Source organism: Carassius gibelio, chromosome B18 (assembly GCF_023724105.1).
Source record: "Carassius gibelio isolate Cgi1373 ecotype wild population from Czech Republic chromosome B18, carGib1.2-hapl.c, whole genome shotgun sequence".
Taxonomy (NCBI): Eukaryota; Metazoa; Chordata; class Actinopteri; order Cypriniformes; family Cyprinidae; genus Carassius; species Carassius gibelio.
The window spans coordinates 3,702,249-3,719,709 of NC_068413.1; the positions used below are offsets into that span (position 1 = coordinate 3,702,249).

Genomic DNA, 17,461 nt, shown 5'->3' on the forward strand with positions numbered 1-17,461 from the left:
AACAACAAAGCAGGCTCACTATACACTATAAGCCATTGCAAATATACCATCGACAATTAAAAATATCCCACTTAAATTAAGGCATGTTTAAGCCTACAGCAAATATGCAGTCCTGCAATTATGCCATTTTAATGTAGCCCAAAATTATATTAAAAAAGAAAAAAGGCGTGATTCCGATTTAGAACAGGGTTTCTGCTCCAATAAAATATATGGTCACTTCACCAATTAATGATTGTAACAGTATTTGCGCAGCATGCTACTGCAAAATACATGAACATAATATTAGCAGCATTAAAATTAATCGCCTGAAACCATACTTTCCAGCGCAGAAAAACCGCTAGATGGATAAGCCAGGTTCGTCAAAATCCAAAGATGAGGGATTTGCATTCAAATATCGGACGACCCTCCTCTACGTTGTCAAGTGACGAATAGGGGGTACCCTCAACGTTGCTTATGGACGTGAGGGGGAAATGACCAAACGGCAGTATGTGACGAATAGGGGTGAGACTGTGTTGCTCATTCTGTCTGTTTACATGTCATAAAAAAGTTTTTTATTTTATTTTATTTTTTTAGTATTTCAACTTATTTATCACTACAAATGTATTGTCATTCTGAAACTGACACATTTACTTGAGAATAGAAGATGTTATGTCTTGTTTTCTAAAAAATATATCCAAATTAGTTTTTGATTACAACAAGAAATAAATATCTTCAATGTGGTAAGGTTTTTTTTTTGTATTTAAATTAACATTTCATTAATTTAAATATATATTTTAAATTTTTTTAGTTATTTTTTAGTTTAATTTGAAATTGAGATTTATACAAAAATAAGCTTTCCATTGATGTATGGTTTGTTAGGATAGGATAATATTTGGCTGAGATACAACTATTTGGAAATCTGGAATCTGAAGTGCAGAAAAATCGAAATACTGAGAAAATCTCCTTTGAAGTTGTCCAAATGAAGTTTTTAGCAATGCATATTACTACTCAAAAACTAAGTTTTTATATATTTACGGTAGGAAATTTACAAAACATCTTCATGGAACATGATCTTTACTTGATACTATTAGGACAGGAGACCAAACATGTGTGTGTTTGTGTGTGTGTTTGTGCAGAACTGACCTGAGGTATGTGGGAGTGTGTGTAATCAGACGCTTTCTGACGCTGCCTGAAGGTGATTGCTGTGGCTTCTGTGAGGAAGGCTGTTTTTGTCCCAGAGGACTCTTCCTCAGTGACGCGGTGTGCCCCCCGAACACTGCTCATGCCACCATAATGGAGAGATCTTTGAGCCCAGCGACATGATTGGTGACCATCACTCCATCTGGTTAGCAGGAAAAAAACATCACAGTTATTTTTCATAGAGATGCACATAAGCTTTTGGTAGCCTGATGTTTGGTCAAGCACCTGAACTGACCTGTCTTATTGTGTTCATATTTTTCGCTTTTTAGGCTATGTTTTTGTAAGTGTATTCAGAGTGGATGCATGCAATGCACTTCTAATGAAGCCACTGGATCTACTCTGTATGACCTCTTCTTTGGGAAACGTCTTTGTGCTTCTAATGGAGCCCAATTGTACTTAAACACATCAGAGACACAAAAGTGGACAGAATATTGTCAAGTGGCTCAGACAAGAACATATAATGAATTCTATGAGTGTGTGTTTCATCTGTAGGGCAGCGCTTATCTCTTGTCCTCCTCCGCTGCAGCGTTTGAGTGTGAGAGTATGAGGAATGCTGGTGTAACGGAGGCCAGCGAGCAGTGCTGTGCAGGTAAACCTCACTCCCCGATCTCAAGAGACGCACTAGCGACAGATGCTAGTGGCTGTAGCCATTTGGGAGTGAGGTTTAGGGGGGGTGAGTGTAACGGAGGCCAGCGAGCAGTGCTGTGCAGGTAAACCTCACTCCCCGATCTCAAGAGACGCACTAGCGACAGATGCTAGTGGCTGTAGCCATTTAGCCTCCTTGTTAGTGCGTCCGCCTCCCATGCCGGAAGACCCGGGTTCGAGCCCCGCTCGGAGCGAGTGCGAGGAGCGTCAGAGAGGACCCGGGTGAGAGGGGTTACACTGGGATAGAGTCTGCCAAGACCTACCAGAATCTGAAAGTGAAAATGACATGACATTCAGCCAAGTATTGTGACCCATACTCAGAATTCGTGCTCTGCATTTAACCCATCCAAAGTGCACACACACAGCAGTGAACACACACACACACACACACACACACTGTGAACACACACCCGGAGCAGTGCACCTGGACATGGAGTGTGTGAGTCATGTGTGTCTGGCTGTATGTGTCCACCTGGAATGGTAACTGTGAGAGTCAACAAACACAATAAAATTTATTAAACACTTAAAGCTGCAGTAGGTAACTTTTGTAAAAATATATTTTTTACATATTTGTTAAACCTGCCATTATGTCCTGACAGTAGAATATGAATAATAAGTGTTTATATTCGGACTATTTTAGATTGCTTCGGGGGTACTGCGGCGGAGTAACCCAGTACCTTCGTGATTCTTCATAGACATAAACAGAGAGAAGTAGTTCCGGCTACGATGTTCTTCCGCAAGACACAAGCAGTTCTGTTTATTAACCGCTAGAGCGTCAAAAGTTACCAACTGCAGCTTTAAACACAATAGGACTGGTACATTCATATCAGAAGAGCTTCATTACTGTTTCACAAATTTTTACTGTTTTGATAAATATTTCTGTTTGTGAAATTATTTACAGCTTTATCAATTCAATCTTTTAAGTGGACTTTAAAGTGATGTTCAGGGTTCAATACAAATGTAACTTTATTAAAATCATATATATGGTACATTGTTGATTTCCACTCTAACTTAAACTCCCACAGACTGTAAAAACAGTCTTTCAAAGTCTTTGGGGCAATATATTCCAGATTTAAAAGCAAAACCGTGCAGCTGGTATTTTTGTTTAAATAATTTGACTGTATATATGAAATGTGATTTATTTTTAAGTTGCAAAGGTAGGGACGGGGAAGTCAAAATTATTACATTTCTGTTGTGACCGACAGGATGCCACTACGACTTACTAACACAAGAGCCATCTAGCAAGTAAAAACTTTGTTAATAAAATAATAAATCACAATCACAAATTATTTTAGAGATGGGTCTGAAACAGAGATGAGTAATAAACAGCATGTCACTACAAAAATGTGGTAGCACTTTATTTTACAGTCCTATTCCTCATGTACATATTATGTACTTATTATAGTAATTACAATAACTATGTAATAACTAGGTACTAACCCTGAACCTACCCCTAAACCTAACCCTACCCCATGTAGTTACCTTGTTGTACCAGAACATTCTTAGATAAATACACTGTAAGTACACTATAAGTACATGTACGTACACTGTAAAATAAAGTGCAACCAATGTAAATATTAAAAAAATCTATTTTGAGAATAAAATCATGGTGTTTTGAAAAAATAACAGGGTTTCATGAGAATAAAAATTGCAAAGTTTAAAAGAATAAAGTAGTAGCATTATGAGATGAAGTCCTAGCATTATTAGATTACATAACTTCATGAGGAGCATAACATCAAAGTGAAGTGCAGTCAGCCACCGGCTGCTACTTCAGATTGCACAAAAGAGGCAATTTCCTGAATGTCTGTCTTGTTCCTTCTTATGAATAAATTCAATTTCATAGATAACAGCTCCATTGTCCTCATACTAATGACAGTTGATGTTGATACAGCAATAGACCAAGGATTTCTTTGTTAGTAAATCCTGCACTACGATATAACAACATGCACCACATCCATTTGCATTTATAAAGCTGCTGACTCTTTGCTCTACTCCTACTGCAGCATTTTTCCTGTAATATTTTTTTTGTCAAATATCTACATTATTTACACAGTATTATGCATTTAAACTCCTACTACTATGATTTTATTCACATAACATTATGACTTACAAGCAACACGTGTTTGTTCTAGACAGGAGTGTCAGTGTTTCGTATTGGAGTGGGTAACCAGTATAACCAGACTGATTCTGGACCAGTAACTTCATCTGCCAGAAAACCTTTAAAGCAACAGCTGTTCACTAACAACTCATTTAATTTACGGCTAGTAACATATTCTGTGCATGTTGCAAACATGAATGCTTGGACTTTACCAGCATGCATACTGTACTTCACATGCACTTTTGGGTGATGATGGCAGTAGCTAACCTCTGAACGCAAGGGGGCGATAGAGTTACTTTTAAATGTTTATCCCATTAAAGCTCTGTTTGATGTTAGGCATTTAGCTATAAATGTCAACATTTGAACCAGTTTGCTTTTAAAGAGTCTCTTCAGTCTGTTGGCCTTAAAAAGAAAAATGACCACTGAAAACAGCTCATACTAATGCCCCCTTTAACACAACATTTCAGAAATCAACAAATGCATACAGTAGCTCATGTAGACAGAAGTGTTTGCGTTCACTTACTTGCATAAATTATCATTTTAGCTGCATGATTTAGGGCTGTTTGGGGCTTTTTCTGAAATTATAAAATTGAAAATAATAATGTTCCAGGTTTGTAGAGCTGCACAATTTAGCCCAAAGTTTTGTGATTATGTATCAATACCACTAAAATAACATATAATAATAATTGCATCATATTGTAAAATAATTATTGTTATTATAATGATTATTAGCATCTTAGATCAAATATTAAACAAAATCCTTTTATGTTTCACTGTTAAATAAAAAAAGCATTTAAGAAAAATAATGTAATTATTATTATTTTATTTTATAGTAAAACTATGATATTACAATAATAATATTTATGGATGTCTTAATTTCTTCATTTTCAAATGTTAAGCCATCAAGCTTTTATTTGGATAAAAAAAACTGCAGTGTCAGTTTATAAGGACTTTTCTTCACAAGTTTAAGAAGATAGTTGTCGTGTGCTGTGTTTTCAAATTCATGTTACAAATGAGTCAATGATAGAGCGGATGCAGGGATAGAGTTCCAGATGGTTTTACTTTGAACCGAGGCACTTCTGAGCCACTGAAAACACTTGATCATGAGTTGTTCATGTATAAAAGAACACAGTGCTGCACTTCACTCTGAAACACACATCCCTCAGTATACTATATGTGAATAAATTGCAGCCTTTCTGAATTGATATTTGCACTTAGCTATTGTTATTTTGGTTTTATTTGGATTTTTCGTGTAGTATCTACTGCTGACTAACGAAGGCTCCTGATGTTCTGGTTTGTAAGTATTTATTCTATTTTTTCTCTCCATCAGTCTGGGGAGACATTGCCAGATGGTTGTCACTCAGTGCTGTGCAACCCATCAGGAACGGTAATGGCACAGAGCCACCGCATCAACTGTGAGAAGATGGAGCCTCCCAGCCCTCCACTACAATCACATCTACGGCTGTACCTGGACCTGCCCCTGTACAAACACACATCCCTCACTATACAACAACCAATCCTGTTATGAATCTCACATTAGACACCATTATATCACACAATACATTGCACCACACCTTTCCTGTGTTCCTGTTTTTTCTTGACTCATTATGTGATCAGACTGCCAAAAATAGTCATTTTTACTCAATCTTGGCATAAAGAAACTTAATTAATCATGCACTGAAGCCAAGTGACAACAATTTAGAGAATTATGAAAATGCATAAACTTCTAGCTTTAATATGCAAACTTTTATTCCTACAAGGTAGTTGTATGGGCAGCTTCACTAGTCACGCTGTGTCATTTTTGGTTGCGGCTCTGAAGCTGAGAGCCGCTTGCTCCTATTTGCTGCTTCGCTCAGGAGGGGCGGAGCTAGTGTTGCATACAGCTGCCTGTCAAAGCATGACCAATCAGATCTGAATGAAGAGTCTGGAGCTGAGAGAGGGCAGGATGAATGTGGTGCTACAGGATGACATGCAAAGTGCATCCATTGCAAAGTTCACTAAGTTAGCAGTGAGGGTCAACATGTTGTCTGTGTTGCAGGCGACTGTGGGCGGTGTAATTACTGCTGTCCCATTCAGGAGTGAGGGAGTGACTGTCACACAGATTGGTGCAATACTGCACCTGCTGAGATCAGAGCAGCATGGATTCACACTCACCTTCACTCCCCACAGCAATCAATTTATGCTCAATATGGACATCGCCATGAAACCCAACACCACTGGCTTATGTGGTAAAAACACTTCCTTTAAGCTTACGACTGTAGTTTTTGGAGATTGATTGCTTAGGAAAGTATTATTCTGCCTGTATCATGTTGTGTGCTATTCGAAATGAATTCTAAATTTCATTTACATTTCTAAAAAATCTTTAAGATTGCATGCAAAATTATCAAATTCAAATTTGAAGAATTATGAAATAGGTATGAAACTATATATATATATATATATACACACACAAAGAGAGAGACAGAGTGAAAGAGAGAAATTACCATATAAATGAAATCTTCATATTCACACACACACACACACACATATATATATGAATGGATTTTTTTCATATGAAATAAATGTTTTAACATTTGTTAATACAAATTTTATATTTATTCGTAATTATATGGTGTATTTCCATAAAATAATATTAACAATTTGTGATATAGGCCTAGAAATAATCTAATGTCACCTATAGAAATTTGTATTTATTTCAATAGTTAAAATGTATGTTTCTTCAGAATTATAGAATTATATTTGAATTTGATGACTGACTGTGCATGTATGTATTCATATTTATACACACACACACACACACACATATAAGAACTTTAATTCAATCGTTAAATATTTTTTTCTTAATAAGTTAATGAATTATATTTGAATTTAATAATTGAATATATATATATATATATATATATATATATATATATATATATATATATATTGTATTATATATAATGTATTGAAAATATATACACATAGTAGATATTTATTTTAATATTTAAATGTTAATTTCTTCAAATGTAAAATTTTAATTAATTATCTAACAATTTATTTAAACACGAAACAAATGTTTCTTTGTATTGCATATCCACTTTTTCTGTCATTCTAATTTAAAGTCCAGTTCAGCATCCTGTGGGGGTGTCATCCTGAATCGAAATGGAGCCATTTTTTACACTTTCCTAACCTCCCATACCATTTTTCCCAACCAGCCATAGTATACAGTATGTGTGTGATGTACATAACTTGCCAATCTCTGCTGATCACACAGGTCTGGTGTTTTCTGACGGCCGAGTGACCACAGACCCTGACGTGTATCTGAAGGAACGGGCTCTGGATGAGTGTGTCCAGCATCAGGAGGATCAGTCGTGTGCCGTGGGGGTGACGAAGGGCTGCGATGTGTTGAACTCTGAGGTGTTCAGCCGCTGTCACGCGCTGGTCCCCCTGCAGGACTATGTGCAGATCTGCCGGACCGCGGCCTGCCAGCCTAATGCTGTGTGTGACCTTGTTACTGCATCCAGCAGGGAGTGTGTGACTGGAGGACTGGAGTCTTCTGTGATTAATGAGTCATGAAGTGAAGCCGCGAGGACCCTGCGTGTCTCAGTTCAGTGAGATGGTGGTACTTTGATCAGCAGAACAAACAGGAGTTATTACAGATCTGTGTGCTGTAATGAAAGTCTCAAGCTTGAAAGAAAGAAGCAAACATCATACAGCATACAGTGGTATTATGGAATAGTTGCCCCAAAAATGAAAATGATGGCATTATTTAATCACCCTCATGTTGTTCAAAACCTTGCTATTACAACCACAAGAAGAGACATATTTACACAGATCTTGCCATCCAACAGAGGTTCAAAGTGACCAAACTCTGAAAAGGACAATACAAAGTAGTCTTCTAAAGATATGCCATAGAATTTTGTGATAAAATTGTTATTTTATATATAAATAAATTAAAATATAAAAACAAATAAGCAATGAATTAAACATTTTCATATAAAATAATCCTTTCAAATAAAAAATACATTCTGTGTTTCATGGAGGGAAAAAAAACGGTTTGAAACAACATGAAGGTGAGTATTTAGTGATCAAAATTGATCCCATTATGGTGTTCAATTCATCAGTGTACATTATTAAAGGTATCATGAAAATGTAAGAACTTTCTCCACCTCCATTTCTCCAATTTTCCTTCCTGCAATTTTAACCAGCTTTAACCGTCACATGACATAATATCCAAACATTTATTCTGGACGCAATCAAATCTCTCCCCACATTATTTCCTACAGTATATTCATGTCACTAATAATTTGTGTTCTACCTGAATACAGAATACTTGAATTTCCCATTGTATTTTCTGTGTGTAGCCATGTCATGCTCAGACGAAGCAGATGTTTGGAGCAGTGCGGACGGGGAGGCAGTTCTGTCCTGGTGACATGATGGGTGATGGTTTAATGAAGGGCAGTGGATCAGCGTGCTTGAACACCCCCACAGAGGGCTGTTTCTGCCCTGAAAGGTCCGTGTTAATGGAAGATAAGTGTGTAAGCGAAGAGACCTGCACCCAGTGTCTGGACCACCATGAGAAAACCCACAAAGTATATTGATTTTACCATTTATTAAACACCACATATTTCTGATTTTGCTATTGCCACCACTTTATAAAACCAATAAGCCTCTGGCAGTCTCATGATTCTGGTGTGTGTGTGTCTGGATCAGCAGCGCATTAACTGCACAGTGTTGCCTTGCATCAATGCTGAAGGTAAAGACACAATGTGTCTCTCACTATCACTCTCATGCACTACACAATTAACAGCCCCGTTTCTTGAAGTGGTTTCTCAGTGTGTTGTCATGGCAACAGTTGCTGTGCTACAGCCCCAGAGTGTGGACAATGTGAGGTTCTTCGGGAGAAGACGGGATCTGAGTGCTGTACACATCTAACACAGAGAATACAGAAATAATGTGCATTTATACATTTAATGTATCCATAATGTATATTCTACTCATTAATTGCGACATTAAATATAAGTATATATAAATACATTTCAAAAATACATACATGTATGTATATTTATCGTGATTAATCGATTTGACAGCTGTTATTTTGAAAATACTTATTTCATACATCTCTTTTTTTTATGGTTATCCAAATTCTGGATTCAGAAGAGCGTAGGCAGTTGGAGTGACATGGAGAGAAACAGAGAAGACGTGGACGTGTTGATGAGGAATTGTTGAATAAAGTCGTCATTTTTGTTTTTCTTGCCCTACAAACAGTATTCTCATCGCTTCATAACGTTACAGTTGAAACACTGATGGCAGATGGACTATTCTGACGACGTCTTTCATACTTTTCTGGACTTTGACAGTGTAACTTACTTGACAGTCACGAGCCTCCCGGTTTTCATCCAAAATAACTTAAATTGTGTTCCGAAGACGAACTAAGCTTTTACAGGTTTGGAACGACATGGAGTTGAGTGATTAATGACAAACTTTTCATTTTGGGTTGGAGTATCCCTTTAAATATTTGTCCATGATACAATGATCAAAACCACATAATATAAAATGCAATATATTTGGATATATTATCAAGTTTATCCAGAACATTTTCAAATGCCATTCTGTATCATTCTTGGCACGGGGATGAATCTATACTACTATAAAAAAGAACTGAGGGAATTCATGAGGAAGATAAGTTCAGTACCTAAATTACAAATCTTATATACTTTTGCTGTATTATACCAGCTTTCCTTAAAATAAATACACACACCTCCTCCATGTCTTTTCCCCAGTTGTATCTTCATCTCTGAATGTGTAGAAATAGCAGTCTTTTTCTGCTTTAAATGTGAATTCAACTGTAAATTCAACTTTTATGACCGGATTCCGCAATTCCATCCACGTGAAATGAAAATATTTGAGCCTTTGATATGTGATGCTTTTACCACCCATACTTACAGATATGATACACCTGTTGGCTCTACCAAATGATAATGTTGTTAATCTACTGTGTGTGTCTATTGTGTGTGACCTGAACTGTAAGCGGTCAGATCCCCCTCACTGCACTCACAGGCTCAGTGTTGTCCTCACAAACCCAGGAGATTGTCCGCCACACACACACACACACACACACACACTTGTTAATTTCACAAAGATGGTTTTCAATCACATCAATCTATTTACTGCCCTCTCTCAGTTTGCAAAAAGGATCAGTGCCCTGTGACAACAACACCATCCTGCCCTGCATACAAGTCACTGTCGGTCACACTGTCGGAGTGCTGCGATTCATGTGAATGTGTGTGTGACTGTCAAAACATCACTCGCACCTGCCCCCCGGGCTACATCACGGAGACCACCACCAATGATTGCGGCTGCATAGAGGTCACCTACACGCCCGATAAGGTTGGTACGCTTTTGTGCTCTCGCTGCGCATGTGTTATTCACTTGCCCTTGCAGCTCCATGTCCTGATGAGTGTACTCTGCAATCAGCATGTAATCGACTATTTATATGAGCAGGTGTGTCTGGTGGACGCTGTGGTCTACCAGGTGGAGAGCAGGTGGGAAGAGAAGTGTTAAAGCTACACCTGCACGGAGCAAGTAGACTGAGAGACCGGCCTGCATATTGTTCAGTGTGTGGACCCTGTCTGCAACCAGATCTGTCCTCTGGTGCGTCCTTTCTGTTTGAAAATCATCACCGCCTATTTGTTTATTTTCTCATTTTAGGAGAACTTTTGACTATTAACTGCTTTTGTTATTTTGATATGTACATCAATCATGATACATATACTGTATACATATATATTAAAACATTCATTCTTATTTCAGTAAAAAAAAAAAACCTATAATTAAAACACTTTATTGAAAGCATTTTAAAAGTAATTTTAATGCATTAATTATGCCTTGTAATGCACATTATAATGCATTGTACAATATGAATACTTCTAACCAAAGTTGATACATTATAACACTTACCAATTTATTGTTACACTATGCTTTTAAAATGTTTTTATTATTATTATTATTTATGACAAAATATAATGCCTTAAAAATGCACAATATGAATAGTTATAATTCAATAACCCTTTTATAATGCATTATACATAAACGCTGTAAGTGAAGTGTCACCAAATGTTTTTATTAATATTTTTTAACTCATAATCATATAAGGCCTTTTTGGCAAATCAGCATTTTTCTTTTAAATTCAAGATGCAGGGGTGTGTATTAATTTGTGAACTGTTTTAAATTTGATTCATTTTTATGAACTCTGAATATTTTTTAAAGATCATAAGTCATTTTAAAAGATGATATGTAGTGGATTTTACAATGCATTTAACTTCTGTATTGTGACATACTTTATGAATACTAATCTGATTTCATCAGTTTCAGGCTATGATATTATGACTGATTTTTTATAAAGCATGCATATTATTATGCATACTTTCATAAGGGATTCGAATTCCTTGGATTCCTAACTTCAGGTATTACATTTGTCTGCACTTACGTATGCACAAAAAGAACATTTAAAGTGGGTTCATTCAAATTTGCAATGAAATGGAAGTAAAGACAGATATTTTCTTTCATATTGTGTCATACATCCAAGTGAAATGGATTCGAAAACAAGAGACTTGGTTCTATCCATCGATTGTTCAATGGATTTTGAGATGTGGATGTTGCACAAAAATGGGATAAATATGTACGAACGAGACCGTTTAAGTGGACTTAATGATTGGAGAAATCCAACATGCATCACCAGAGAGAAGTCATTTTGATTTGACATTAACAAACAAGATATTGTTTATTTCCAATCATGCATGTTTAGCTCTAAACAACCAGAATAGAAAAGAACAAAAATGTTATGCTTAACATATTTCTAATCAGGAACAAAATCTGGCAACAATCATATCATGCTGCTTTGTAATCACACAAAAATACTATATTTTTCAGTCTGCTTTCAGACTGGCTCTTTTCATTACAATGCAAAATAGAAAGTGTTATAATTTCTCCCATTATTTTCTATACTAGTGGACCGTCTCCATATATAATGTCTCTTATTATACCTCAAATTATGCAGGATGATGTTGGATGGGGAGCTATTATTTCTTTATAGATTCACAAAAAAGGAGGTTATTTTATAAATCGATTCCCATATAGTGACCAAAATATGATAAACTCTTTTGACTGTGTCAGTAATTAACCACCAAGAACATCGTGGCAACCAAATACCCAGCCAGCTACTAACAACAGTACTTTGTTCAGAAAATGTACAAATATAATCTAATTTCCCTCCCCTTAGTCATATAAACAACAGGAAACAATTTAAAACTGAAGAAAAGCTATTACTTGATGAGGAAAGGGGCATATTTTTTTCACTTACAATAACAGGCAGTGATGAATCATGCATAGTAAGCCCGGGACATTTATTTATGATTCCACATTGATAAAGGCTTCAAATTTTTATATTTATTCAAATATGACAATGCAATTTTCTTTGCATATTTGTGGCAAAAAAGCTAAATATTAGGAATTCACATTCACAACTCATCTGAAGAGTAAAATCTTTGCATAATCGGTGTTCCTTTAGGTGAGAGTTGCATGATCATCTAAATCTTAATTTAGATGCCAACAATTAGATATACAATACAAAGATGTATAATTGTTTAATACCGATAAACCAAAGCCAGTATTGAATTTAAATTAAGTTTTATTTAAACAATTCATAAGAATCATTTAATATGACTCGTAATATTTATTTATTCATTTAATGCACCATAAAGCAGCAAAGGCAAACTTATAGTACAAATAAAAAAATTAAAACATAACATGTCAACGTTAATAACAACACAGTGATATAAAAATAGAGCTGTTATATGAGCTATTGCAGTTTGATATTTTATTTAAAAAAATGATAACATTTTCCTTGAAGTCTTGTTAAAAATGTCCATTAATAATAATAAAAAAAAGAATTCGGACTGAAGCTGATGATTTTTAATAATACTCGTCAAATCCTATTCGGTGTCTAAAGTGTTAATTTTGGAGCCTGTACACACATTGCTCGTACAGCGCTGCTCTCTGTCATCTTTCCTTAGACATTAATGCTTTTTTTCTTCAGTTCCAGTGGATGTCTGCATGCTGAATCAAACTGTTATTGCGGTAAAGACGTACAGTTAACATACAGAATACTGATGTGCCGTGTGCAGATGTCTTGGTGCATAACAGATTGACTTTAGGGGTCTTGCTGTGTGTGTGTGTGTGAGTAGGCTGGTGAGCGAGTGATGCTGGATGTGTGCACACTCTGTGAGTGTGTGAGAGATAAGAGGAGTTATCGGCTCTCTTGCAGGAAGATGAGCTGCTCCCCCTTCTCAGAAGTAAAACCCGCACTCTGAGGATTATTAAAGGGGTAGTTCACCCAAAAAAATGGCTCTCTCATCATTTACTTACCCTCATGTCGTTTAAAACCCATATGACTTTCTTTCATCCACAGAGCACAAATGCAGATGTCTTGCCCATGAAAATGTCCAAGCTGTTTTTGCATGCAATGAAAATGCGATAAAAGGAGCATTACTTTTCAAAAGCAGCTCTTCAATTTCATTCACATTTTTGTGTTGGATATGCTGCACTTAGATGTGTCAGGTTTTGACGTCCTTAAAGCCAAACGCTCCTCAAACGCCTTTTGAATAAGAAAATAAGAAGAGAAAGACAGTCATTAAATATGGCATGAGGAGAAATAAACAATTACAGAGTCTTCATTTCTATGGAAACAGTTTCTAAAAGGACTGTCAGCTCTATATGTATGAGTAAAGTCACATGTGTGCTTTGTTTTGTAGGGATACAGGTGCTGGTTATATAATTAGAATATCATCAAAAAAATTGATTTATTTCACTAATTCCATTAAAAAGGTGAATCTTGTATATTATATTCATTCATTACACACACACTGATATAATTCAAATGTTTATTTCTTTTATTTTTTATGATTATAACTGACAACTAAGGAAAATCCCAAATTCAGTATCTCAGGAAATTAGAATATTTCGAAAAGGTTCAATATTGAAGACACCTGGTGCCATTGACACCTTGCACATGGAGGGCAAGACACAAAAGGTCATTACAAAAGAGGCTGGCCATTCACAGAGCTCTGTGTCCAAGCACATTAATAGAGAGGTTTAGGGAAGGGAAAGATGAGGTGGAAAAAAGTGTACAAGCAATAGGATAACAGCATCCTGGAGAGGATTGTGAAACAAAACCCATTCAAAAACGCAGCCATATACCAGGAAGTTTTAGAGCACTTCATGCTTCCTGCTATTGAACAACTTTATGGAGATGCTGATTTCATTTTCCAACAGGACTTGGCACCTGCACACTGTGCCAAAGCTTCATGTACCTGGTTTAAGGACCATGGTATCTCTGTTCTTAACTGGCCAGCAAACTCGCCTGACCTTAAACATATAGAAAATTTATGAGGTATTGTGAAGAGGAAGATGTGATATGCCAGACCCAACAATGCAGAAGAGCTGAAGGCCACTATCAGAGCAACCTGGGCTCTTCTAACACCTGAGCAGTGCCACAGATTGATCCACTCCATGCCACGCCGCATCGCTGCAGTAATTCAAGCAAAAGGAGCCCAAACTAAGTATTGAGTGCTTTTCATGTTCATACTTTTCAGTTGGCCAAGATTTCTAAAAACCCTTTCTTTTATTATTGTCTTAAATTATATTCAAATTTTCTGAGAAACTGAATTTGGGATTTTCCTTAGTTGTCAGTTAAAATCATCAAAATTAAAAGAAATAAACATTTTAAATATATCGGTCTGTGTGTAATGAATGATTATAATCTACAAGTTTCACTTTTTGAATGGAATTAGTGAAATAAATCAACTTTTTGATGAAATTCTTATTATATGACCAGCACCTGTATACACTGGAGCCGATACCTAATGCTTGCGGTGGACGTTGTGTAGTTACTGCATGTAGCATCCGACGATCTGATGGACAGCTGGTCACTCTGAAAGTAATAAATATGTGCAGACACAGTCATGAGTCAATGTCAAAATAGCCAGAATAGTAATTGTGGAAGACACAGGTTTGAATCCCCCCTCACTCACCACTAACTACCTCTACCTGCCAGTAAACACAGTTAATGGCCAAGAAAATAAAAAAGCCATATGTTCAGCATGCAGCTTTGCTTAGAAGAACCGTTTCAAATATTGCAAATGCACCCATGAAGTATATACACTACCATTTAAAATAACTTTTAATGAGCATGGACCACCCATTTAATTGATCAATAGTGACTGTAAAAATATTTATATTTCAAATAATCACTGTTATATGGAACTTTCTATTTTGAATTTAACCTGTTAAATGTCACCCCGTACCGTATACAGGACGCCTACATTGACTATACTATATTACAATCAAATTTAATCTAATCTTGACAAACTATATATCGTTGGAAAGGTCTAAGACTCCCAAATATATATTTTACCAATATTTTTTGTTAAAAATTATGTAGGAAAAGTAATAGATGAATTTATGACAAGAGTGCACCTTCAGAAATCTACATTACAAAAGGAGTTTTGACCTTTGTTTAAAAAAAATCACATTTTAGAAATCATCAGAAGTTATATATCACTTGAAAACATAAAATCTCAAAATTCATCCTTCAAAACCCATTTTAAAATCAGACATTGCATTACCATGTAAATGGCACATCAGAATCATGTTACAAAATGTTTTCAGTCATGAATTATAAAAAATTTGGTTTGTATCATGCACATTCAAGTCTATCTTCAAAAATGTGAGTCACAGTTAACAGGTTAAAAAAATAATTAAAAACAATAATCAAAATGTTTCTTTGAACAAATTAGTTTATTAGTATGATTACTGAAGTTTCGTGTGACATTGGGAGTAATGAAGCTGAAAATTCAGCTTTGCACCACAGGTAAAATATATTTTGAAATATATTCAAAAAGAAATTTAAATTGTAATAATATTTCATAATATAACTGTTTACTACATGTTTGATCAAACAAAGGTAGCCTTTGTGACAAAAGAGATTTCTTTCAAAAATCTTTTAAATCTTATCAATCCCAAACGTAAGAACAGTAGAGTCTATATCAGGCCTCTGCTTATCAATCATTGAAGAATACTACAGAAGAAAACTCAAATTCAGAAAGTAAAGTGATCTGCAAGCTAAATGTAAAAATCAATTATAAATGCTTGAGGAGTCATATGAAACTACCTTCCATTGTGAGCCAGTAGTTTGAGACCCCTATAAATGCTCTATATGTTCTACTGATTTTCAGACAGATAGTGTCATAAATCTGTACATACAGTATGTGTCTATTCAGGCAAATGCAATGCGTACAGATGGCTGCACTAAACACACATGCAGTGTGAATAAAGATGAAGAACTGGTGCTGGAGATGCTTGTTTGACCGCAAACGCTGTCTGGAACATGGGGTACACACACACACACTTTACTTTCTATTTGTAATAAAGAACATTTATTTTGCCGCACAATAATGAATGTGAAACAATGTATTTTTTATCCACAGGGTAAAATAAGCCAGATTGGAGACACTTGCTGTGAGATGTGTAAGAACAACCACCAAAACCATCATTCATATATCCTGCTCAGTTTATAAACTCCCTCCCATGGCTGCACAATAAATCGTAATAAAACCGAAATTGTGGTATGGATTAGTGAGATTATCAAATCACAAGTCTGCCACTTAATTAAATAAATATATGCACGTGTGAAGCACGTCACTGTGTTCATTAACAGGTGGGCAGCTCATGATCCAGTGTTTTTCATGATCTCAGAGCTGCTCGGTTCACTGTAAATACTGTAACACACAAACTTCATTTCTGCACTCACTTTAACTTCCTAGATTTGTGATGAAATGCTTATCGACATAAAAGAAGCAAATCAGAGGCTCCACACTGTTTTACGTCAAAATAAAATGTGATGGTTTGAACATTTGAAAATGAAGAAATTAAGACATAAATGTTAGTATTGTAATTCTAGTTTTAATATAAAATAATATCTATATATTTTTTCTTAAATACTGTTTTATTTATTTTACAGTGGACTATTATAACAATAATGTTTCTTTTATTATTTAGTTATATTTAGATGTTGTTGTTGATCTGAAAATCATGTTCACTGATCTGAACATGATGTGTGCATATGTCTGTTTAGGTACTGAGCCAGAGTGCAGAAGGACTGTGGGTTTGCTGAATTACATTAGAGTGGATGACTGCCAGTCAGAAGAGAAGATAGAACTCACTTTATGCAAAGTAAGTCAATGCATTTGTATGTTTTATTGCAGCAATACCATGAAGCTATGTACATATTATTAATCTGTCTTTTCCTCTCACTGTGGCAGCAAGTCTATGTACTCACTGGACAAGCACAAGGTCGAGAGTGAGTGTGTGTGTTGCTCAGCTACAGGCACGGTGCCCATGAATGTTCCCCTGCGCTGCGCTAACGGCACACAAACACACCACCAAGTCCTCGCCATCACCGGCTGCGACTGCATATCACACGCTTGTCCAACCAACTGA

The 17,461-nt window shown here is 35.9% G+C and overlaps 1 protein-coding gene across 1 annotated transcript; it reads left to right on the forward strand.

The window, feature by feature from the left end:
• Window positions 1-5,100: 5,100 nt before the first annotated feature.
• On the forward strand, window positions 5,101-17,461 carry vwf (von Willebrand factor). The gene is given in 21 exon segments (XM_052581767.1): window positions 5,101-5,353; window positions 5,355-5,404; window positions 5,683-6,153; window positions 7,158-7,421; window positions 7,424-7,462; window positions 8,029-8,056; window positions 8,269-8,317; window positions 8,320-8,498; window positions 8,557-8,660; window positions 8,774-8,833; window positions 9,904-10,002; window positions 10,068-10,294; window positions 10,409-10,571; window positions 13,002-13,042; window positions 13,150-13,257; window positions 14,799-14,900; window positions 16,243-16,322; window positions 16,324-16,354; window positions 16,450-16,489; window positions 17,097-17,194; window positions 17,270-17,461. Coding segments are annotated over 21 exon segments (2,571 nt in total). The 5' UTR covers window positions 5,101-5,207.